The sequence below is a fragment of the Cervus elaphus genome, chromosome 9 (assembly GCF_910594005.1).
Source record: "Cervus elaphus chromosome 9, mCerEla1.1, whole genome shotgun sequence".
Classification (NCBI taxonomy): Eukaryota; Metazoa; Chordata; class Mammalia; order Artiodactyla; family Cervidae; genus Cervus; species Cervus elaphus.
Window position 1 is genome coordinate 15,779,363 of NC_057823.1, and position 23,224 is coordinate 15,802,586.

The following is a 23,224-nucleotide window of genomic DNA, read 5'->3' on the forward strand; positions in this document are numbered from 1 at the left end:
CCTATTCCTACTTCAGGAGCCCACTGAAATGGAGCTCAATTAGAGCAAGCACTCATCTGTCTTGTTCTTGTCATGTCCAGTGCCTAGTATAGTTTTAGGCACATAATATCCTCCTCCAGGAAGCACTCCTTGACTTGCCCTGCCTCTGCGCTCCCATGGCACCCTGTTAATAATAGTGTCTCTGCCTTTTCTGTGTCCCCAAGTAGTATTTTTTTAAGTTTATTTTATTGAAGTGTAGTTGACTTGACAATATTGTGCTAATTTCTACTGTGCATGAACAGTGCGTGCTCAGTCGTCTCAATTGTGTCTGACTTTTTGCGACCCTGTGAACTGTAGCCCACTAGGCTCCTCTGTCCATGGGATTCTCCAAGGCAAGAATACTGGGCTGCCATGCCCTCCTCCGGAGGATCTTCCTGACCCAGGGCTCGAACCCAGGTCTCCCACATAGCTGGCAGATTCTTTACTGCTGAGCCACCAGGGAAGCCCAAGTTCTACTGTACAGCACAGTAATTCAGTTATATATGTATATCTTTCATATTCTTTTCCATTATGGTTTATCCCAGGATATTGAATATAGTTCCCTGTGGTATAAATTAGGACCTTGTTGTTTACCCATTCTATGTACGATAGTTTGCATCTGCTAACCAAACTCCCACTGGATCTCTCCCCCATTCTCCTCCCTCCTGGCGGCCACAAGTCTGTTCTTTGTGAGTCTGTTTCTGTTTCATAGATAGTTTCATTTGTGTCCTATTTTAGATTTCACATATAAGTTATATCATATGGTATTTGCCTTTGTCTTTCTGACTTACTTTACTTGTGTCCCTACGTAATCTTTAATTCCCTTGATTATGACTTTTTCAGGAATAGAACTTGTGTATTCTATCTCCATGCCCAGAATATGGCTTGGTATAGAATGGTCACACATGAGTTTGTTGAATGAATGAATGTGAATTGCAATGGATCTCCAAATATTAGGGCTGAGATACTCAACTTTCATTTGTTCACTCACTCATTGGGTATTACAGTGTACCAACATATTAAGAACAGGATCCAATGCCATGTTAAACAAACACTAATTCTGTAGAGTTGGACCATTAAATAATTGCTGTGAAGTGTGATAAGTGTTGGGCTTCCCAGGTGGTGCTAGTCAAAGAACCCGCCTGCCAATGCATAAGAGACCTGGGTTCAATCCCTGAGTCGGGAAGATCCCCTGGAGGAGTGCATGGCAACCCACTCCAGTATTCTTGCCAGGAGAATCCCATGGATGGAGGAGCCTGGCTACAGTCCATAGGGTTGCAAAGAGTCGGACATAATTGAAGCAAATTAGCATGCACGCATGTGATAAGTGTTGGTCTGGTGCTCAGCAGGGCTTCTCATCCTCAGAACTACTGAAATTTGAGGCTATATAATTCTTGGTGGTGAGGGTCTCCTGTGGATTGAAGGATATTGGTTACATTTTTGGCCTTTATCCACTAGACACCAGGAGCACCCTCCCCTACTGTGATAATAAAAAATGTCTCCAGACACTGCTGAGTATCTCTCAGTGAGGCAGAAATCACTCCCAGGTAAGAACCACTGCCATAGAAGAACCTTGCATTGAACTTCAGTCCCAAGAGATCCCATGGGTTAGACATTTTGGTTTTGAATGAAAATTCATTGACATTCATTTGGTCAAAGAATTTCATGCTATTTTCCTGAACTGACAAGAAAGACCAATCCCATGGAGGTTTGGAAGGTGCTCCCCAAGTAGAACTTGGGCTGACTTGTTCAAGAGGAAATAAAATAGAACAGGGGCAAGTAGTGATCACTGTTAATCCAAGTTCAGCATAAACACTCACCATTGATGAAGAGGCTGTCCTTGACCAGAGTGTAGAAGCCTAGCTGGGTGACACCATGGGTCAGTTGGCTCAGCTCCCAGTAAAGCTGCTCTATGTCCAGCCTGTGGCTCATGGGGTCAGAGTGGTAGGTGCAGACAACATCCACGCTGGTGGTTGCACCATCCTTCTCAGGTCTAGGGAGAGAGAGAGTGGGAACTCAAGAGAGAGGTCTTGAAACCACCGGGCGTGGGGCCAAGAAGAGGGAGAAGCAAATGAGAGGTCAGTGGGAAGACTGAGAAACGGGTGGACACCAAAAGTGGTCTTTACTGGCAAATGCTCAGAAAAAGGTCTTACTTGAGGGAGATCAGTCTGCAAGCTGAGTAGAAGGGGCCCAGACTGCTCTTCTGGAACAAGGATCCAAGCTGGGGAGGTAGGAGAAAGATGATGAGCAGAAAGGTCAGGCACTGGGGCAGAGGATACATGGGAATGATCCCACCAGTGGTTGCTGGGACCAGCACCTCACCAGGCGATGCAGGATCATCTTGGTGGAGTTGAACATGGCAGAGCCATTGCTCATGTCTGCTGAGTATGGAAGGTTGGAGATGGTGAAGTTAAGTGTGAGGGTCTTCAGGTTGTATTCCATAGCTGCAATAAGACAGGGGGATAGATGGTTATCACTGAGAGCTGACCTAGAATCACATCAGAGTTCCATATTCATTGTAACTGGTTGTCTTCCAGTAACACTACCACCCACCAAGTCAAAACCAGTGTTATCTGTTCAGCTCCTCCTCCCTCATCTCCAGTTAATACCAGCTGTACTTGCAGAATGCTTCCTACATACATCCCCTCTATCCATCCCTGTCACGTGCAGGTCTTATCTTCTCTGACCTGGACTGACACCCCAGCAGCCTCACTGGATGCCCTTACTAAGGGATGTTCTCTACACTGAACACTAGAATAAATTTTCTTAAATTAAAAACTGACTATTGTCACCACTGTTCTAGGACCACCTGTGGCTCCTTATGGCCTTCAGCACTAAGTTCAACTTTTTTGATCTGGGACTCAAAGTCCTTCTTAATCTGGTTCTTGCCAATCTTTTAGCTTAATGTGTCCATTTACTTCACCTACACCAGGGTTTCCCTGGTGGCTCAGACAGTAAAGGATCTGCCTGCAATGCAGGAAACCCAGGTTCAGTCCTTGAGTCTGGAATAACTCCTGGAGAAGGGATAGCTACCCACTCCAGTATTCTTGTCTGGAGAATTCAATGGGTCACAGAGTCAGACATGACTGAGCAACTAAGGGATCCATCTACTCCAGGTTAAGCTTTAAACTTCATGCAAACCAAATTCCTCTCAGTTCTTCCCACACGCTATGCTGTTTTTGACCAGTGACATTTTTGCTCATGGAATCCCACCAGCCAGGAAAACTTTTCATTCCCTATTTGCCTGGATGGCTCTTACTTTTACTTAAAGACTCGGGTCATATGAAAGTTTCTCCAGAAAGCCTTTCCCTTCTAAATGGTGCCAGGTGCCTTTCCCCAAGACATACATTATAATAGTCTGTTAGTCTCACAAGAGTGGGGGCTCCATGAGGGCCAGCATCAGATTGAATTGTTGGTATAATCTTTGAGACAAGCATGATTGCCCTAAAACCAGAACTGCACACCCTGGCTTCCCAGCTCCTATGTTACAATTGGCTGGTGGATGTGTGAGGCTGGAGAGCTGCTCTTGGGAAGGAAAAGGGGCCTCCAATACCTGTGGTGGATTCTGGCTGCACAGGTGATGGTGAAGTAGGAAGGAACGTGGTAGCTGGTGTGGGAGCTGTGGAAAGGGGAGGTATTAGGGAGGAACAGAGCCCACCCCCAGACTTGGAGAAGCCCCCCAGGCTCACCTGGGCTGTATAAGTGGTTGTCCAAGGACAACCATTCATAGGTTTACCATTAATGAGTGAGAGCAAAGGAGTCATTGCATAAGTAGAAGGATGAATAAACCTGTGAATGAAATGAACCCAAGAGAGTGGGTAAACACGAGAGAGACTGAATAAAGAGGACGGGCAGATGGAAGGGCAGAAATATGGACAGACAGATGGGATACCTGGATGGATCAGAAGAAGATGGACAAAAGGAGGGTCAAAGAGAAGGAAGGAAGGATAAACACAAGGAAGGAAAGTTGAGAGATAGATGAAAGTGCAGAAGGAAAGAAGGTAAAACAGGTGTATAGGCAGAAGGATGGTTGGATGGATGGATGGATGGATGGAAGGAAGAAAGGGAGGGAAGAGGGAAGGGAGGAAGAGGTCTGAGAGCAGGTGAAACTGGGTGGATGGAAGAAAGAATTGGTGAAAAGATAGGTAAAGTGATCATTACAAGCGTGAATAGACAAATATGGCCAAACCTCTGAGTAGCCACTAGAGCTTGCAACTTGACACCATGACCCCTTCTGCCTTGCCTATAAAAGACTTTGTTATCAGGAGGCAGAGACTACAAGGTCATTATATGACCTCAACCCTTATTACTGTAGGGAATGATTGTTCAAATTTCTTCCTCCAACCCAGAAGGGTGTGGAAAATTCAGAAAGCGAATACCATGGCTGTGGGTCCCAAAAAGAGACCAAGGACTCATCATCCTTTCTCCCACTGACACCTTGTCCGCACTCAGGAGACACAACCTGAGTTTGAGGCAAGTTCCCTCTGTCAGTGAGAAGAAAAGTTAGACTCAAGACCACTGGAGGCTGAAATGGACAGTGGATGAAAAGATACCTACTTGTAGGAGGCTCATCTGGACCACGTTCATTATAACCTGGAAGCAAAAAAGCCACACATTAAGGGGAGGTGGAGGAACAAGCCCAGATATCCCTGCCTTTGTCCACGTGGGGTTCCTCTCTGGATGCCATTCCCTCTGTACCAGGGAATGTATCTATCTCTGTATCTATGCATCTTCTAGGATCAGACTCAAATGTTGTCTCCACGATTAAGGCTTTCCTGACTTTTGGATTAGAAATTAACTGTGGGACTTCCCTGGTGGTCCAGTGGGTAAGACTCCATGCTACCAATGCAGGGGGTGCAGGTTTGATTCCTGGTTGGGGAACCAAGATCCCACATACTGCACAGTATGGCCAAAAATAAAAGAATAAAATGGGCATCATAAAGGACCAGGCTGTCTCCCTGCCTACCTGATGGGGCAATGGTGATAAGAAAGTGTGAGTTGTCAAACTCTATTCCCAGGCTGGGGACAGATAAGGGAACCAGAGTATAATTTCAGTCAACTTCATCACAGCTGTGCACTGACCATCAGGGACCCCCTTAAGGGTCACCCTTTCAAATGCTGTTTCTTTCTGGATTTGAGGCTCATTCCCAGTGTGTCTGAAGCTTGGACCTCCTAGATGCTCAGAGTGCCAGCCTTCCTTCATGGCTAGAGGCCCCATCCAAGAGAGAGGCCCATCCTGGTCAAAAGCGAGGAGTGGGACTCAGGAAACTCTACTCAATACTCTGGAATGGTCTATATGGGAAAAGAATTTTTTAAAAAGTGGACACATGTTTATATAAAAAATATAAGCAAAAATTTTAATCATTCTTTGCCCGTTTAAATAAAATGATGGTGTTTTAAATCACTAAATAAAAGGAAGAAATAAAGGAGGTCAATGACTTAAAAAAATTACCCCAAACTGATGTAGAATTTAGAATTAGATGCTAGTCATTTGTGAGTAGTGATGGTTTTGCTTCTTCCTTGCTGGTTTGTATGTCTTTTATTTCTTTTTCTTGTCTGATTGCTGTGGCCAGGAATTCCAATGTTCTGTTGGCTACAGGTGGTGAGGGTGGGCATCCTTGCCTTGTTTCTGGTATTCAGCTTTTCACCATTGAGTGTGATGTTGGCTATGGGTTAGTCACAGATGGGTTTGTTGTGTTGGGATGTGTTCCCTCTGTACCACCTTTGATGGGTTCCTCAGTTGTGAATGGGCATCAAATTTTGTTGAATGCCTTTTCTGCATCTATGATCATGAATTGACCATGTGATTTTTATCCCTCCTTTTTTGGTATGTTGTATTATATTAATGGATTTGTATATGTTGGACCATCTTTGTATTCCTGGAATTGACCTTACTTAAGCATGGTGTATTAAAAAGAAAGTGAGAAGTGGGGAAAGGAGAGAAATATGAGCTATTCTTTCCCTAAGTCTCCCCTAGAAAGATTTGTTTTTTGGCCATGCCCCTCAGCATGTGGGATCTTAGTTCCCTGACCAGGGATGGAACCCATGCCCCCTGCTTTGGAAGCATGGAGTCTTAACCACTGGACCACCAGGGAAGTCCCTAGAAAGATTCTTCTATGAGTTAAATGCATAGAATGGAGCACAATGTTGGATCCTGAAAACAGTCTTGTACCCTGAGTCTGCCACTCTCAAGCCACACCCACTTGGGCAAATTACATAATCTTTCAGAACCTCAGTTTGTTTGTTTGTAAAATGGGTTTGATCAAGGACCAGCTTTGCAGGGTGGCTGTGTGAGTTCAGTGTGGAGTCGAGATTCACACCTGAGTCTGTCTCAAGGTTTCCCCGAGAGAACTGACTAGCTAATAGAGACTCTTCTGGAGTTAGGATGTGGACCAAGTGAGGTGGGCTGAGAACCACTCACCATTGAGGTAGAGACTGTCCTTGTCCAGAGAATAGGGACCCAGCCGGGTGATGCCGTGGGTCTGTCTGCTCAGCTCATGGAACACCTGCTTGGCCAGCAGACTGGGGCCGCTCGGGGACTGCCGGTAGGTGCAGAGGATGTTCACACGTGTCTTGGCGCCATTCTTCACAGACCTGGGGAAGGAGAGGTTGATCTTTGGGAGATGCAGTCCGCTTGGCACTTCTTTACCTGTGGTCACCACATATACCTCACTTCCTGTGTTCCACCCTTACTGAACCATTCTTAGTTTCTTCACCTATTCATACTCTCTCACCCTAGGATTTTGCACATGTAGTCACTTCTGCCTGTAAGTTTCTCCCCTTCTTTCTTTACTTGTATAAGTTTCTGATCATCCTTCAGGTCGCCACTTACACACTTCATCCTCCTCCTCCAAGAAGTCTCCCAGGCTGGGTCAGGTTCCATTCAGGTTCCCACAATATCCCATGCTTGTCAAATCACAAGCCTGGTTATCTTCTATGTTAGCATATGTTATTTGTCCCTGTTCCCTCTGGATGGTGACCTCCATGAGGCCAGGGAATAGGACAGTCTAGTTCACTGTTGTCATGTGGAACCTCCCATACTTAGCACACTGCCTGCTCTGTGTGAAAATCCAAGTCCTGCTGAATGGATTTTAAAATGTGGTTCATCCATACAGTGGGATGTTCTTTGGCCTTAAAAAAGAAGGAAATTACGGCAAAGGCTGCAGCACAGATGGACCTTGAGAACATCATGTTAAATGAATTAAGCCAGTCACACACACAAAAATACTGTATAATGTACACTTCTATGAGGTACCCAGAGTTGTCAAGTTCATAGAGACAGAATATAGAATGGTGATTGTCAGCATTTAGGGGTAGATGGAAACGAGAAGCTGTTGTTTAATGTTTAATGGGCATAATTTCAGTTTTGTGAGTTCTGGAGCCTGGTTGAGCAGCAAAGTGAATGCATGTAACACCACTGAGCTATATGGGCTTCCCGGTGGCTGAGCAGTTAAGAATCCCCCTGCCAATGCAGGAGATGCAGGTTCAACCCCTGGTTTGGGAAGAGCCCCTGGAGAAGGAAATGGCAACCCACTCCAGTATTCTTGCCTGGGAAATCCCACGGGCAAAGGAGCCTGGTGGGCTGCAGTCTATGGGGTCGCAGAAGAGTCGGACATGACTTATCAACTAAACAACAACGACTGAACTATCCACTTAAAAATGGTTCAGATGTAAGTTTCATGTGGTGTGTATTTTACAATTAAAAAAAATCAATTTGACACATGGTAGATATTCATTTAATAGGAACTCTATGGTATGGAGAGATTAGAAGGGTTTAGAGTTGTTTAGCTCCTGAATCCCTTGATCCTTGATGAGACCAATGCTACAAAATGTGATACAATAGACCATAAAAAAGGTTCTTGCAAAACCAGCACTTCAAAAATGCATGCATGTATACATGGAACCTAGAAAGATGGTACTCATGAACCTATTTGCAGGACAGCAGTGGAGATGCAGACATAGAGAACAGACCTGTGGACATAGGGCGGGAAGGAGAGGGTGGGATGACTGGAAAGAGTAGCGTGGAAACATACACATTACAATATGCAAAACAGATAGCCAGTGGAAGTTTACTGTGGACTCAGGGAGCTCAAACCAGTGCTCTGCTAGAAGGGACATATGTATACCTATATACATATGTATACCTATACCTATGTATGTATACATATATATGTGTATACTTATGTATGGCTGATTCATGTTGATGCATGGCAGAAACCAACACAATATTGTAAAGCAATTATCCTTCAATTAAAAACAAACTTTTTTTTAAAAAAATGAATGCCTGCAGTGGCATTTACACCTCCACAAATGCTGAGAAGAACTAGGTGTCTAGTGCTAAAGAAAGAGATGCTAAAAAAATGTTCCCATTACAAGAAAAAAATGTAATTATGTGTTGATGGGTGTTAACTAAATGTATTGTGATAATAATCATTTTACCATATACAAATATATCAAATCATTATGTTGTACACTTTAATAATACAATGCTATATGTTAATTACAACTCAATAAAACTAGAAAAGATGAAAATAAAATGACACACAAAAGTAAAAAAGGAAAGAAAAAAATTCATCTTCCTTAAAAGGACAGTATAAATTCAAGTGTGTGCGTGTGTGCCAAGTTGCTTTAGTCGTGTCAGACTCTTTGTGACCCTATGGATCACAGCCTGCCAGACTCCTCTGTCCATGGGATTTTCCAGGCAAGGATACTGGAGTGGGTTGCCATTTCCTGCTCCAGGGGATCTTCCCAACCCAGGAATTGAACCTGTGTCTCCTGCATTGGCAGGAGGACTCTTTACCACTGAGCCACCTGGGGAACTGCTCTCCCATTTCTATTTCTTTGTGCTCTCACTGCCTTTGAAATCACTTTACTTAGATATTTATTCTGCTACTAGGTATCAGTTTTATTGACTAGATGTGGGCAGGTCTACTGCCTGCCACCCAGAGCACCACCTGCCTCAGAGGCTGTACCATCAGCGTCAGTTGAATGAAAATATGAATGAAAAGTGCTTCACCCATACCAAGAGTTCACAGACTGACCAGGAGAAGTGAGATTACTGCTCTGTGGACACGGAGTTTCTGCTCAGGGTGATGAGAAGTTTTGGGAGTAGACGGTGATGATGTTAGCACACTATTGTGCATATAATCAATATCTCTGAATTGTACACTTAAAGATGGCTAAAAAGGCTAATTTTACATCTATATTATTTACGTTTTTGGGCTTCCCTGGTGGCTCAGTGGTAAAGAACCTGCCTGCCAATGCACGAGACATGGGTTCCGTCCCTGGGTCGGGAGGATCCCCTGGAGAAGGAAATGGCAACCCACTCCAGTATTCCTGCCTGGAAGATCCCATGGACAGAGGAGCCTGGAGGGCTATGGTCCATGAGGTCACAAAAGAGCTGGACATGACTTAGGGACTAAAACAATAAGAACAACAACAAACAAAATTATGTTATCACAATTTTAAAAAAATTAACAATGTAATGTGAAAAAAATGAATGTAGAATAGGACCCTCCAAGGAGAGCCTGCTGCCTCTGGGGGCAGCTCCCACAGCCAGGAGTCCACGTCCTTAGGTGTGCCGGTGGGGAGGTGTTCTCACCTTAGGGAGATGACCCTGCAGCCGGCATACCGGGCACCCAGGCTGCTCCTCTGGAACAACGGGCTGAGCTGGAGAGGAAGGAGAGAGCCACCGGTGGTCACGTGTGGGCGTCGGCCCACAGGAGGGACACGGCGGGGTGAGCGGGGGAAGCAGGCATCTCACCAGGTGCTGCATGAGGGTGTCTGTGATGTTGAACTTGTGGGAGCCTGGGTGACCCATGTCTGCCGAGTAGCGCAGGTTGTCGATGGTGAAGTTCAGCGTGAAGGGCTCCTCACTGACCTCCCCAGCTACAGTAGGTAGAGAGAGAGTCCAGGTTCACTGGGAGCTTGGGTCCCAGTGCCCACCCAGGTGGGGCTTCCAAGAGTCCTGTGTCTTCTTCCCAATCAACCTGAAGGTCACTTGCTGATGTGACGGCTCCAGCAACCAGTGAGGGTTGGCTTAATGATCTGGGGACTCATTTTTCGCGCCCTGATGTAGGCCTGGAGGGCTCTGTGAAAACACTGGTGGCTCTGTCCTTTCCCAGGAGAAGAGGGCACTGATGACCCCAGACATCTGTCATAGTCTCTCTGCCCTCCATCTCTCTGTCTCTGTCTCTCTCTATGCACATATATTTATATTTAAATATAAATTTATAAGTGAATGTTTACTATATAAACATGTAATTTATATATTATATATTATGTAATGTATAAATAAATATAGATATAAATATAAATATATGTGTGTGAGTGTGTGTGTATATTTCTTTCTCTTTCTCCTCCCCTTACAGTCAGATGTGCCGATCTTTTATGCATTGGTTAAAAAAGCCCAACAATCTAGCAGCTATATAACCAACCTTTCAGCATCTTGGTGAACTGATGTGTAAGATAATATAATAATGACTCCTCCTTCAAAGGTTGTTATGAAGTTTCAACAAGTTAATTTTTCTAAGACACTTAAGCACAGTGCTGGGAACAGATGGATCAATAGCTGGGGTGACTTTTACAGACCCCAAGAGAAGTAGAATAAATGAATGTACGATGCAAGTGAGACCAGAGACCCCTTGACTTGACTCTGGGCTAGATAAGCACAGCAGGAGCTAAGTGATTAAGCAAAAGCTTTTCTCTGGGATAAAAGTTTACCTCCTCTCTCTCCTCCTCTCCCATCACTCCTTTCTGTCTTTCACTACCTTCCAGGCTCCCTTCTGTTCACCTTTCCTTCCATCCTTCCATATTTCTTCCCAAACATTTGTCCTTTCTTCTTCCTTCTATCCTTTCTTCCTTTTTTTCACCCACCTATCTATACATCTATCCATTTATCCTTCCTTTCTTCTATCCACCCACTTATCCATCCATCCACTCATCCATCCTTCTTTCTTACCTCACTCTTTCCCTTCTTCCCATTAGTCTCTCTTTCTATGATCCTTCTGTCCCTCTTTCCTTCATTCCCTGCTTTCTTTCATCCATCTTTCCTTGCTCCCTCCCTCCATCGTTTCCTTTCTTCCATCCATCCATCCTCCTTTCACTCCATTCATTCCTATTTCCCTCCTTGCATCTGTTTATACATCCTCCCTCCTTCCCTTCACTTTCCCTTCTTCCATTCATCTTTCTGCCATTCACTAGCTCATCCATCTTCTCTCTCTCTCTCCTTCCACTCATCATTTCTTTGATCAGTGACAGACCCAAGGACAGTTTGAGGGTGTTGAAATAACACACTCCTAAGGCAGGGGTGAGTTTCCCTGATGCATTAATGGTAAAGAATGTGCCTGCCAGGCAGGAGATGCAGGAGATGCAGGATACGTGGGTTTGATCCCTGGGTTGGGAAGATCCCCTGGAGGAGAAAATGACAATCCACTCTGGTATTCTTGCCTGGAAAATCTCATGGACAGAGGAGGCTGGCAGGCTACCGTCCGTGGGGCACAAAAATTTGGATGTGACTTAGTGACTGAGAAAGACAAGGGTGGTAGATTCTTGAAAACCTACAAGGTTCTCATTACAGGATTTGCTGGGAATGCATTTTGGTGAATACCTATTATGTCTGGTCTATGAACTAAAACATAATAGGTGTGCACCAAAAATCAGCATGTCTTTTGAGATAAACTCACTATAAATAACAAGAAGTGACAATATGAGTTTTGGAATTGCATGAACTCTTGGTTTCCTTATTTATCTGCTGTGTAGCTTGGTATTCTGAGTCTGAGTTTCCTCAACTGTAAAATGGAGCAAAATCACATGACTGTATGGAGAATTAAGGTATAGAGTGTATATACTTTAATGAATTGTCCCCCCATTCATATGTTGAAACCCCAGTCTCAGTTCCTCAGAAGGTGACTGGAGACCTCCCTGTTGGTTCCGTGGCTAAGATTCCCAATGCATGGGACCTGGGTTCGAGCCTTTGTCAGGGAACTAAGATCTCACATGCCGAAACTAGGAGTCTGCATGCCAACTAAAAAAAAAGATCCTGCATATGCAACTTAAAAAAAGGTCCTGAATGCCACAACTAAAGATCTTGCATGCCATAACCAGCACCCGAAGCAGTCAAATAAATAAATAAATAAAATATTTAAAGAGTACTAAGGACACGGTTTCAGGAGAATTAAAATGCAAGCCATATGAAGGTCAGAATACAGTGGGATAATTTTGTTGTTGTTTTTCAGTCCTTCAGTCATGTCCGACTCTTTGTCACCCCATGGACTGTAACCCATCAGGCTCCTCTGTCCATGGAATTCTCCAGCAAAGAATACTGAAGTGGGTTGCCATTTCCTTCTCCAGGGGATATTTCTGACCCAGGGATTGAATTCACGAGTCCTGCATTGTGGGCAGATTCTTTGCTGCTGAGCCACCAGGGAAGCCGGGTGGGAGAACATAAATGTGTCTAAAACCTCCTGGGCGGGAACGTCCCACCAGGATCCAGGAGAGAGAGAGAAGGGATGAGGTAGGGATCTTCCAGAAGCTTCCCTCATGGAGGACAGAGGGTGAAGGAGAAAAACTGCTTTCCAACCCCAAAGTGGAGGCGGGTCAGGAAATCCAGGCCGGGCATACTCACGGGTGGTAGGGGGGGCCAGGGCTGCATAGGTGTAACCTGCCGAGAGAAGATGAGAGAAGCTGAATCAGCATTGGGGTGAACATAAAAGATTAAGGGATATACAGCATTTGTTCTTCTCTTTCAGACCGTCATACAGAATTAAGTAAGTCAAAAGAGAAAAACAAATATTGTATACAAATGCATATATGGGGAGTCTAGCAAATGGTCCAGATAAACCTATCTGCAGGGCAGGAATAGACCCTGTGTGTGTGTGCTGAATTGCTTCAGTTGCATCTGACTCTGTGTGACCCTATGGACTGTAGCCCACCAAGTTCTTCTGCCCATGGGATTCTCCAGGCAAGAATACTGGAGTGGGTTGCCATGCCCTCCTCCAGGAGATCTCTGTGACTCAGGGATCAAACCCACATCTCATGTCTTCTGCATTGGCAGGCAGGTTCTTTACCACTAGCACCACCTGGGAAGCCCTTATATACTCTGCTATGTGTAAAATAGCTAGCTAGCAAGCTCCGAGAGTTGGTGATGGACAGGGAAGCCTGGCATGCTGCAGTCCATGGGGTCACAAAGAGTCAGACACGACTGAGTGACTGAACTGAACTGGGAAGCTACTGTATAGCGTAGGGAGCTCAACTCAGGGCTCTGTGATGACCGAGATGGGTGAGATGGGGGCAGGGTGGGGGGCTCAGGAAGGAGGAGGGGTGAGTATACTTAGAGCTGACTCACACTGTTGTAGAGCAGAAACTAACGCAACATCGTAAAGCAATTATGTGCACGCATGCTCAGTTATGTCTGACTCTCTGTGACCCCATGGACTGTAGCCTGCCAGGCCCCTCCAGGATTTTACAGCCTGCCAGACCCCTCTGGGATTTGCCAGGCCTCTATGGGGTTTTATAGGCGAGAATACTGGAGTCGGTTGCCATTCCCTTCTCCAGGGAATCTTCCTGACCCAGGGATCAAACCCTCTCTCCTATATCTCCTGCATTGGCAAGCAGATTCTTTATCACTGAACCACCAGGGAAACCCCAATTAAAAAAAAAAGAACAATGAAGGAAGTTATTTCAAGGAAAAATTGAAAACATGTTATTGAGAATTTGAAGCATTTTAATGGGTTAATGTCATTATTGCTATTAGAACAATAAAATTAAGCAAAAGTAGTGGCTCAGATGGTAAAGAATCTGCCTTCAATGCAGGAGACTTGGGTTCAATCCCTAGGTTCAATCCCTGGGTTCTTCAGGGAATCCTGAAGAAGAGAATGGCAACCCACTGCAGTATTCTTGCCTGGAGAATTCCATGAACAGAGGAGCCTGGCAGGCTACAGTCCATGGGGTTTCAAAGAGCCGGACATGACTGAACGACTGACACTTTCACTTTCATACAAAAAATAAAATAAAAAATATTATACATAAAAAAAAAGATTAAAGAAGAGGGAGGATTTAGGGACCTATGTGGGGAAAGCAGAGAAGAAGAGGTAGTGGAGGGATGTTCAAGAAGAAGCAAGCAGGCAACAAGATTGGGCGGAACCAAGTTATTACTTCATCATAATGAAGACAACCCAGACCAGAAGGAGAAAAAGATGGATCAGAGCTCCTTTCAGAAGAATGAAAACAATGGCAACTCAAGTCCCCCTCCTTTTGAGAGACCATGGCTGTAACGTAGTCCCTCACCATTCACGTAGAGGCTATTTCTGTCCAAACTGAAGGAGCCCAGCTGGGTGATGCCATCCGTCCCACGGCTCAGTTCCCAGTACAGCTGCTGTTTGTTCAGTGCGGGTCTTGCGGGGTCAGAGTGGAGTCTGCAGACCACATTCACTCCAGTGGCTGCTCCCCTCTTTTCAGGCCTAGAGAAGAAAAGATGCAGGAACGTGGAATACTAAGGAAGAGTCCGTCTAGGTGTGAAAGGGAGGAGGCTAAGGGAGATGCTGAAGGCATTAGCTTGGAAGCCTTCAGCGGTTCTCCTAAGTGTCTTTCATCTGAGACCAACCCCTGGAAACTCAGGACAGAAAACATTTTAATTAGAAATTTGCAGGGGCGTTCCCTGGTGGTCCAGGGGTTAGGGCTAGCTGCTTTCACTGCCCTGCTTGGGTTCAATCCCTGGTGGAGGAACTAAAATCACGCGTGCGATGTGACCAAAAGAAAAAAAAAAAGAGGGACTTCTCTGGTGTTCCAGTGGTTAAGAATCTGCCTGCCAATGCAGCGGACATGGGTTTGATCCCTGGTCTCGGAAGATCTCACATGCTGCAGAGCAACAAAGCCTGTGTGTCGCAACTACCCAAGCCAGCACACCCTAGAGCCGGAGCTCCACAGCCAGAGAAGCCAGCACAAAGAGAAGCCTGTGCACCACCACTAGAAAGTAGCTAGCCACAACTAGAGAAAGCCCGCACAGCAACAAAGACCCAGCACAACCAAAAATAAATGAAAGCATAAATAAATAAATTGATTTCTTTAAAAAAAGGAATTTGCAGATAGGAATTTGCACTGATTATCCCACTTCTTTGCAGGGGAGAGCTTTCATTTGAGACAAAATATACAGAATTCTGTAAATAACAACATGATGCCTTGTTTCCAAGCATTGAGCATAGCACCATCTGGGCATGAAGAAGGCATGAGGGGTCACAGTGGGCCCTGGAGCTCAGTACTTCCAGGGACATGCCTAGCCACTGAATCCAGCACCCGGTGCAAGAGGGTCTAGTGACTGGATGAATCATTCCATCTGGGGGAGTCTCACCTGAGCAACTCCAGGCTGCAGCCAGCATAGAGGGGGCCGACACTGGTCTTACTGAGCAAGACCCTGAGCTGGTGGGGAAAGAGAGGGAGGTGAGCAGAAGGGATGAGAGGATACACAGGGACAAGGTGGACCTAACAGAGGCCGATCAAGGGCTCTCACTCGCTGCTGTAAGATCCTTTCGGTGGCGCTGAACTTCTGAGAAGATGGGCGACCCATGTCCTCCGTGTACTGCATGTTGGTGATGGTGAAGTTCAGGGTGAAGGACACCAGGTGAAGGTCAGTGGCTGCAGTGGGGGAGGAAGAGAAGGATGCCCAGTTTGGGCCACAGTCATGGCCAAGGTTTCCTGGGAGACTGGGACTGACCAATACACGCTGTCTTGTGCTAATTGCTTCAGTCGAGTCTAATTCTTTGAGACCCTATGGGCCGTAGCCCGCCAGAATCCTCTGTCCATGGGATCCTCCATGTAAGAACACTGGAGTGGGTTGCCATGCCCTCCTCCAGGAGATCTTCCTGACCCAGGGATCAAGCCCACATCTCTTACATCTCCCTCACTGGCAGGCGGGTTCTTTACCACTAGTGCTACCTGGGAAGCCCATATATACACTACTGCGCATAAAACAGATAATTAACGAGAACCAACTGTACAGCAGAGGGAACTCTACTCAAGGCACCAGAAGCAGGTTAAGGAAAGCTGTAGGCTTCTCAAGCTGAAACAGAGAACATTCTGGAATTGCCAAGACATCAGGAACCTTCGTGCATTCATTCCGTGAGCACTTATTGAATACCTAGTATGTGTGAGGTTCTGTGTTGGACTCTGCGAGCCCAAAGATGAAAAGGGCATGGGACTTTCCAGGTGGTCTAGTCATTAAGATTCCACACTACCGATGCAGGGGGACCGGGTTCAATCCCTGGTCAGGAAACTAGATCTGGTGTGCCACAACTGAGAGTTCACATGGTACAACTAAGACTTGATGCAGCCAAATAAATAAAACATTAAAAAAAAAAGATGAATAGGGCATAGTCTGTCAATGTGGCCAGTGGAGTGATCAGGTCATTATGCTGCAGGGGAAGCTGGTGGGGGATGGTGTGCAATTCCAGGATGGGCACCCAGTCAGTGACTGAGGAAAGATTCTTAGAGGAAGCATCATTTTAAGTGTAACCAAACCTATGAGTAAGAGTTAGGTGAATAGGAACAGAGCAAGCGTTAAGCAGAGGGAACAACGTGGCTATAGTCCTGGCAGGAGGGCAGAATAGTTACACTCAGAATGAGGTGCATTGGCTATGGGGGAGGGTAGATGTGAAACTGGAGGGATCCTCTGAGTCCAGAAAACTGAGACAGTGACTCTGCAGGACAAGGGTCTGGACTTGATTTGTAGACCAGATGGGGTCATCCAAAGATTGTCCACAAGAGAGGAATTAGGGCTCCCCTGGTGGTCTAGTGGTTAAAAGTCCGCCTGCCAATGCAGGGGACAGGGGTTTGATCCCTTGCCCAGGAAGATTCCTCATGCCACAGAGCAAATAAGCCCAGGCGCCTCAACTACTGAGCCTGTGTGCTGCAACTCCTGAAGCCCGAGCACCCAAAGTCGATGTTCCACAACAGAAGCCACTACAATGAGAGGCCTGTGCACCGCAACTAGAGAGGAGCCCCTGCTCGCTGCAACTAGATAAAGCCTGCAAGTGGCACGGAAGACCCAGCACAGCCAAAAATAAATAAATAAAAGAGAGGAATTATATGGACAGAGGCACATTAGGAGGGACCCTGCAGGTGCCGTGGGGAAAACTGTAGGAAGCCAGTGTGGAAATTACTGCAGTAGTCCAAATGCTGGTGGCCCAAATAAAGATGAAGCAATGCAGATGCAGGGAAAGGAAAGACTCTCAAGACATTCCAAAAGTAGATGATTTTGTGACGGACAGATGTGGGTGGTGAGCAAGAGGGAGGGCTTAAGCTGGCACTCATGTCTCTGCCTTTGGTGATGGGGAGAAGGAACAAGTTTGGGAGAGGATGATGATGTTAACGGTCATAGACCAAGAGGTTGTTTGATGTCTGGCAGCTGGGTGGTGGGGGCTGGACTCAGGGTTTAGATGCTGAACAACTGGACCCTAAGCAGCCAGATGGCCCTTAAGAACCATGGAAATGGATGTGTTCACTCAGGGAAGGTGAGTAAGCAACGAAGGAAGAAGTGATCTTGTGGGAATGATTTTGTAAAAATGGTTTGGGTACCAGTAAGAGCCTTCCTACTTGTGGGCTTGGAGGATGGAGCCAGAGAAGACACTGGGAAGAATGTGGAGGTCCCAGCAGCTGAGGAAAAAGACACCAGAAATGAAATTGAGAGTGGCACATCTGTAAAGAAACAGTGGCACTGGTGGTGGTTCTAGTTATAAAAATGTGCCTCTTTTCAGTTCAGTTCAGTCACTCAGTCATGTCTGACTCTTTGTGACCCCATGAACTGCAGCATGCCAGGACTCCCTGTCCATCACCAACTGCCAGAGTCCACCCAAACCCATGTCCATTGTGTCGGTGATGCCATCCAACCATCTCATCCTCTGTCGTCCCCTTCTCCTCCTGCCCCCAATCCTCCCCAGCATCAGGGTCTTTTCCAGTGAGTCAGCTCTTTGCATCAGGTGGCCAAAGTATTGGAGTTTCAGCTTCAACATCAGTCCTTCCAGTGAACACCCAGGACTGATCTCCTTTAGGATGGACTGGTTGGATCTCCTGGCAGTCCAAGGGACTCTGAAGAGTCTTCTCCAACACCACAGTTCAAAAGCATCAATTCTTTGGCACTCAGCTTTCTTTATAGTCCAACTCTCACATCCATACATGACTACTGGAAAAACCATAGCGTTGACCAGACAGACCTTTGTTGGTAAAGTAATGTCTCTGCTTTTTAATATGCTGTCTAGGTTGATCATAACTTCCCTTCCTCTTTTAGCAGTGGATAAAGAAGATGTGTGTATACACACAGACAGACAGACAGACACACACACACACCGGAATATTACTCATCCATGAAAAAGAATGAAACAATGCCATTTGCAGTAACATGAATGGACCTAGAGATTGTCATACAGAATGAAGTAAGTCAGACAGAGAAGGAGAAATATGACATCCATTACACGTGGAATCTAAAAAGACATGATACAAATGAACTAACTTACAAAACAGAAAGAGACTCACAGACTTAGAGGACAAACCTAATGGTTTCAGGGGTTGGGGGGAAGGTTGGGGGAAGGGATAGTTAGGGAGTTTGGGACAGACACATACACACTGCTATATTTAAAATGGATAACCAACAATGACCTACTGTATAGCACAGGGAACTCTGCTCAATGTTATGTGGCAGCCTGGATGGGAGGGGAGTTTGGGGGAGAATGTATATATGTATGGCTGAGTCCCTTTGCTGCCCACCTGAAACTATCACAACATTGTTAATCGGCTATACTCCAATATAAAATAAAAAGTTTTAAAAAATAAAAACAAAGAAACAAAACATGTGTCTTTCTCTGCCCCGTTTAGCCTGCAGTCAGGGCACCATCCTCGGTTGTGTGTATCTGGGAGGGGAGGAGAGGTGATTCCTGCCACCTGCAATTCAGTCCACATTTGCTATGCATGTCCTCTGGACCCCTACCATCCAGAGGGGTATAACAGGAGGAAGGGTTGGCTGGTTAAACAACTCCTATGTTTCAGGGGAAGGGAGGTGGTCACAGGCACATAGAAATACTCACTGTTGGCAGTGGTGGCTGAGGTCCGATGGGAGTAACCTGTAAAGAGGGGGTGAGACGGTGAGGAAGGGGAGGGAGAGATGTTTAACGAAGAGACAGCTTGGCCACTGGAGAGATGGCAGCTGGACCAATGTGGCTCTGAGTCACTACAAAGCAGACCGAGTGCTCACCGGGAAGGGATCAAAGTCTGCTACTGCCCTCCGTCTCCGGAGAGACAAAAGATGCGCTCTGTTTTTTAGTCGGTAAGACATGTTGGACTTTTTGTGATCCCACAGACTGTAGCCTGCCAGGCTTCTCTGTCTGTGGGATTTCCCAGTCAAGAATACTGGAGAGGGTTGCCACTTCCTCCTCCAGGGGGTCTTCCCGAGCCAGCGATTGAAACCGAGTCTCCTGAATTGCAGATGGATTCCTTACCACTGAGCCACCCGGGAAGACCAAGGTGAGCCCTAAGCACCTTGAAATATGAGTCCCCAGTGGAAGTACAGAACCCTTCTGTAGCAGAGCCCACCCACTGGGGATGAAGAGACCCACCCCCAACATAGCCCCTCACCATTGATGGAGGCACTGTCATCACAGAAGCTAGGAGAAAACATCCCAAGTGCTTGGGTTGGGGACCTCATCATCTTGGGGAATACAGGAAGGAAGGGGCTACGCCTGGGACTTTAGTGGGTATTGGTCTCTGTTTTCCCAAGGTTGGAGGGAGATGGGAGTAGGGAGAGGAGGCAGTGGGCTCCTGGACTCTTCTGTTCCTAAGGGGTGGGATTCAGACAGAGGGTTATAGAGACTTCTGAGGCCTCTTAATACTCACTGCTAGGGGTGGTGGTCTGAGTTTGGTGGTTGTATCCTACACACGTAGGGGGAGGAAGGGAGAAGAGGGGGAAAGATGGGTCAAAGTGAAGAAAGGATAGGGAGAATGCGGGGCCTCTTGAAATGCAAACATTAAAAAAATGATGGTGGTCTTCCCTAGTGGTCCAGTGGTTAAGAATTTGCCTGTCAATGCAGGGGACATGGGTTCAGTCTCTGGTCCAGGAAAATTCCACATGCTGAGGAGCAACTAAGTCCATGCACCACAACTCCTGAAATCCACATGCTCTAGAACCCATGCTCCGCAACAAGAGAAGCCACCACAATGAGACGCCTACACACCACAACTAGAGAGTAGCTCCCCTCACTGCAACTAGAGATTGCACGGCAACAAAACCCAGCAGAAACAAAATAAACAAAAAGGATGGCAGACCCTCACCATTGACGTAGAGACTGTCCTGGTCCAGGGTGTAGGGGCCCAGCCGGGTGACACCATGTGTCAGCTGACTCAGCTCCCAATACAGCTGCTCTCTGTCCAGCCCAGGGCCCGCTGGATCAGGGCGGTGTGTGCAGACAACATCCACTCCAGTGGCTGCTCCATTCTTTTCAGGCCTGGGAAGAGCAGCAGGAGAGGAGGATGACAATAAGTGGAAACTCTAAGAGTAAAGGAGGGTATCAACATCTCTGGGGACAGGACAGGAAGGGGCCAGGGGAAATGGGAAGGCTGGTAGAGAGGTGAGAAGTCAGACTTAGATTTTCTGAGAGCACAGACTTCCAACCAACCTGGGACTGTGAGCAGAGTTGGTGGGGGGGTGGGGTGGGAGGAAGTATTTCAATTAAATTGCAAATCTGAAGCCTGCTTCTTTCTGGGCTGGGGACAAGAGAGCTCACACTTGAGACAGATGAAGAGCTGGATAGGTGAACAGCTGGAATTTGGGATTAAAGGAGGTGAAGAAGGCATGCTTTGCTTGGGAGAAATCATCAGGATAGAACTGAAAACCTAAATGAAGGTGAACAACTGGAATTTGGGATTAAAGGAGGTGAAGAAGGCATGCTTCGCTTGAGAGAAATCATCAGGATAGAAATGAAAACCTAAGTGAAATGCCCTCATTGGTCAAGGAGAGGGAAGGGGGAAATTCAGAAGGATGACCAGGCTAGGGGCTCAATCCTGCTGATAGTCTGCAGAATCTGGGGACTGTTGGGGGAAGTCTTTGGTCCTTAAGTCGGTGACTCCTGAATGCCACCTCAGTTGAGGATACAGGGAAGACAGGAAGGAGGAAGGTCAAACTCCTTGGGTCTGGGAACACTTGAGGCAGCTCTGGCAGCCTATGCCAAGGTCTTACCTGAGCGATGTCAGTCTGCAGCCTGAGTATATGTGGCCCAACCGGGTGTTATTGAACAAGAGTCTGAGCTATAGAGGAGGGAGAGGGAGAACAGAAAATGTGAGGGTTGGGAGAAGGGCAGATGTGATATGGGTGTGGCTGGCATCCGTGGGAGCAAGGGTGAGGTAGGTGGGGCTTGTGTTTGGTGGGCGGGGCAGGAGTGAAGTGGGCGGGGCTCTCACCAGATCCTGCAGGACTCTCTCTGTGTTGTTGAACTTCCAGGAACCAGGGCGATGCATGTCCTCCACATAGTGCAAGTTATTGATGGTGAAGTTGAGGGTGAATGGCACCAGGGCAGGGCTGGCTACTGTAGTAGGAGTTTGCGAGAGATATCCACTGAGCTTACCCTATGCTCAATAAGCTGGGGCACGGATCATCCCCCCTGCATGTCTTCAAGATTGGGGAGGGTCTTCCTCCAGCACGGGTAGTTTCCACAGGGAGGAGACCCCAGACATCACCCTCACTGAAAGCACTGGGGATAGTTATGAAAAAGTGCACTAAAGAGTAAACATTGGGTTGGCCCGAAAGCTCCTTTGGGTCTGTCTATGTGCTATAACAGAAGAACCCAAACAATTTTTGGACCAACCCAATAAATCCACAGGCAGGAAGCAAGCATATCTGACCCTTCAGTTAGCTAAAATTCCAGACAGATATCCTGTTTTCTTTCTTTCTTTTTTTTTGAGCTTTTTTTAAAAAAAAAATTATTTTTCTGAGATTCACCTACTTATTGTTTTTAAAATTTTGTTTGAAGAAATGCTTGCATTACATTTTTATGAGTAAGGCTCTGTTTTAAGTACCTTCCTTACATTTTAACTCATTTACTTCTTGAGGCAAAACCTTTGGAGGGAGATAGTATTCTTATCCCCATTTTACAGATGTAAAAACTCAAGGGAGGCTAAGTAATTTGCCCCAAGCCATTTAATCTGTAAGTGGCAGAGCATAGAATGAATCCAGGTGTGTGGTCCAGGAGTCTGTGCTCCTAACCCCTCCACTTAGGACCACTGGCAAGTCCCACCTGTAGTCACCACTCACTCTGGCCTGAGTGGTCAGTGGTGAGATCTCCTTTGGAGGCTCTAACTGATGAGTACCTAGAGATTCAAGCAAGCCAGTGATAATGATATCTCAGACCCTCAGTCGGGTCAATGGGTGGTATTGAAATCTACTCTGGGCCAGTTGGAGGCCAGGAATGGAAAGCTGGCCTCTAATTGAGCCAGAGTCTGCCTAAGTCCCTGACCAGGACCTGTGAGACAGCTATACTTGTAGCTCATGCTATTCCTTTCTTTTCTGGAAATAAAAACTAAATTCCCTGAAAGAAACAGCCCTTCTCACCACCAAATCTCACCCATGATAATGCTAATTCCATATTTACTTGTACATTCACATCTTTAGTCTCTGTCTTTCATGTTGGACTAAGACTAGCCTTTTCTATTCTCTTTGCTGCTGTATCACCAGGGCCTTTTATATAGTATGTGCTAAATAAATACTTATCAAGTGAATGAATGAATGAGTATGATGATCTCCAATGACCAAGTGCACAAGATCTTTGCAGAAGAAAAGTGCAAAGAGGAAGCTCCTACCTGTAGAGACCGAGACTGGGGCCATAGAAGTCGCTGGGAAGATGGTAGAGGTCATAGCAATTGGGAAGAGAACACAGTGAGGCAAATATAGTGGAAGAGAGGGCTTCTCTGATCAAGGAGGGACCATCATGGAACCCTGAGATCCTCCTCCTGTTCAGTCTAAGGTCTGTGCCAGGCTTGTCTTTTCCCAGCCCAGAGTGGAAGCAGGGAAAGCGAAGTGCAGAGGTTTCCCGGCTCCTCCCCTCTCTGGGTGCATGGACTGAGGATAACAGGGAGGAAGGTTGGGCCCCGAACAATGGAGCATTAGGGCCCACAGATTGCTACTCACTGCTGGGGGTGGAGTTCAGGGCCTGATGGGTGTAGCCTGCAGAAAGAG

The 23,224-nt window shown here is 46.4% G+C and overlaps 1 protein-coding gene across 2 annotated transcripts in view; it reads right to left on the minus strand.

The window, feature by feature from the left end:
- Window positions 1–23,224, minus strand: part of LOC122699442 (mucin-16-like) — a 115,059-nt gene that overhangs the window by 15,458 nt on the left and 76,377 nt on the right. Inside the window, exons 26-42 of one of the 2 annotated variants that reach the window (XM_043911379.1) lie at window positions 23,177–23,212; window positions 21,454–21,578; window positions 21,233–21,300; window positions 20,329–20,501; window positions 19,089–19,124; window positions 15,524–15,648; window positions 15,365–15,432; window positions 14,305–14,477; window positions 12,644–12,679; window positions 9,782–9,906; window positions 9,620–9,687; window positions 6,440–6,612; window positions 4,576–4,611; window positions 3,572–3,637; window positions 2,341–2,462; window positions 2,172–2,239; window positions 1,839–2,011 (exon numbers count right to left, since the gene is read on the minus strand). In XM_043911379.1, the coding sequence (XP_043767314.1) occupies window positions 1,839–2,011; window positions 2,172–2,239; window positions 2,341–2,462; window positions 3,572–3,637; window positions 4,576–4,611; window positions 6,440–6,612; window positions 9,620–9,687; window positions 9,782–9,906; window positions 12,644–12,679; window positions 14,305–14,477; window positions 15,365–15,432; window positions 15,524–15,648; window positions 19,089–19,124; window positions 20,329–20,501; window positions 21,233–21,300; window positions 21,454–21,578; window positions 23,177–23,212 (1,671 nt within the window). Of the gene's footprint in view, window positions 1–1,838; window positions 2,012–2,171; window positions 2,240–2,340; window positions 2,463–3,571; window positions 3,638–4,575; window positions 4,612–6,439; window positions 6,613–9,619; window positions 9,688–9,781; window positions 9,907–12,643; window positions 12,680–14,304; window positions 14,478–15,364; window positions 15,433–15,523; window positions 15,649–19,088; window positions 19,125–20,328; window positions 20,502–21,232; window positions 21,301–21,453; window positions 21,579–23,176; window positions 23,213–23,224 lie in introns of those variants that run through there. The other variant, XM_043911380.1, reaches the window with a different exon arrangement.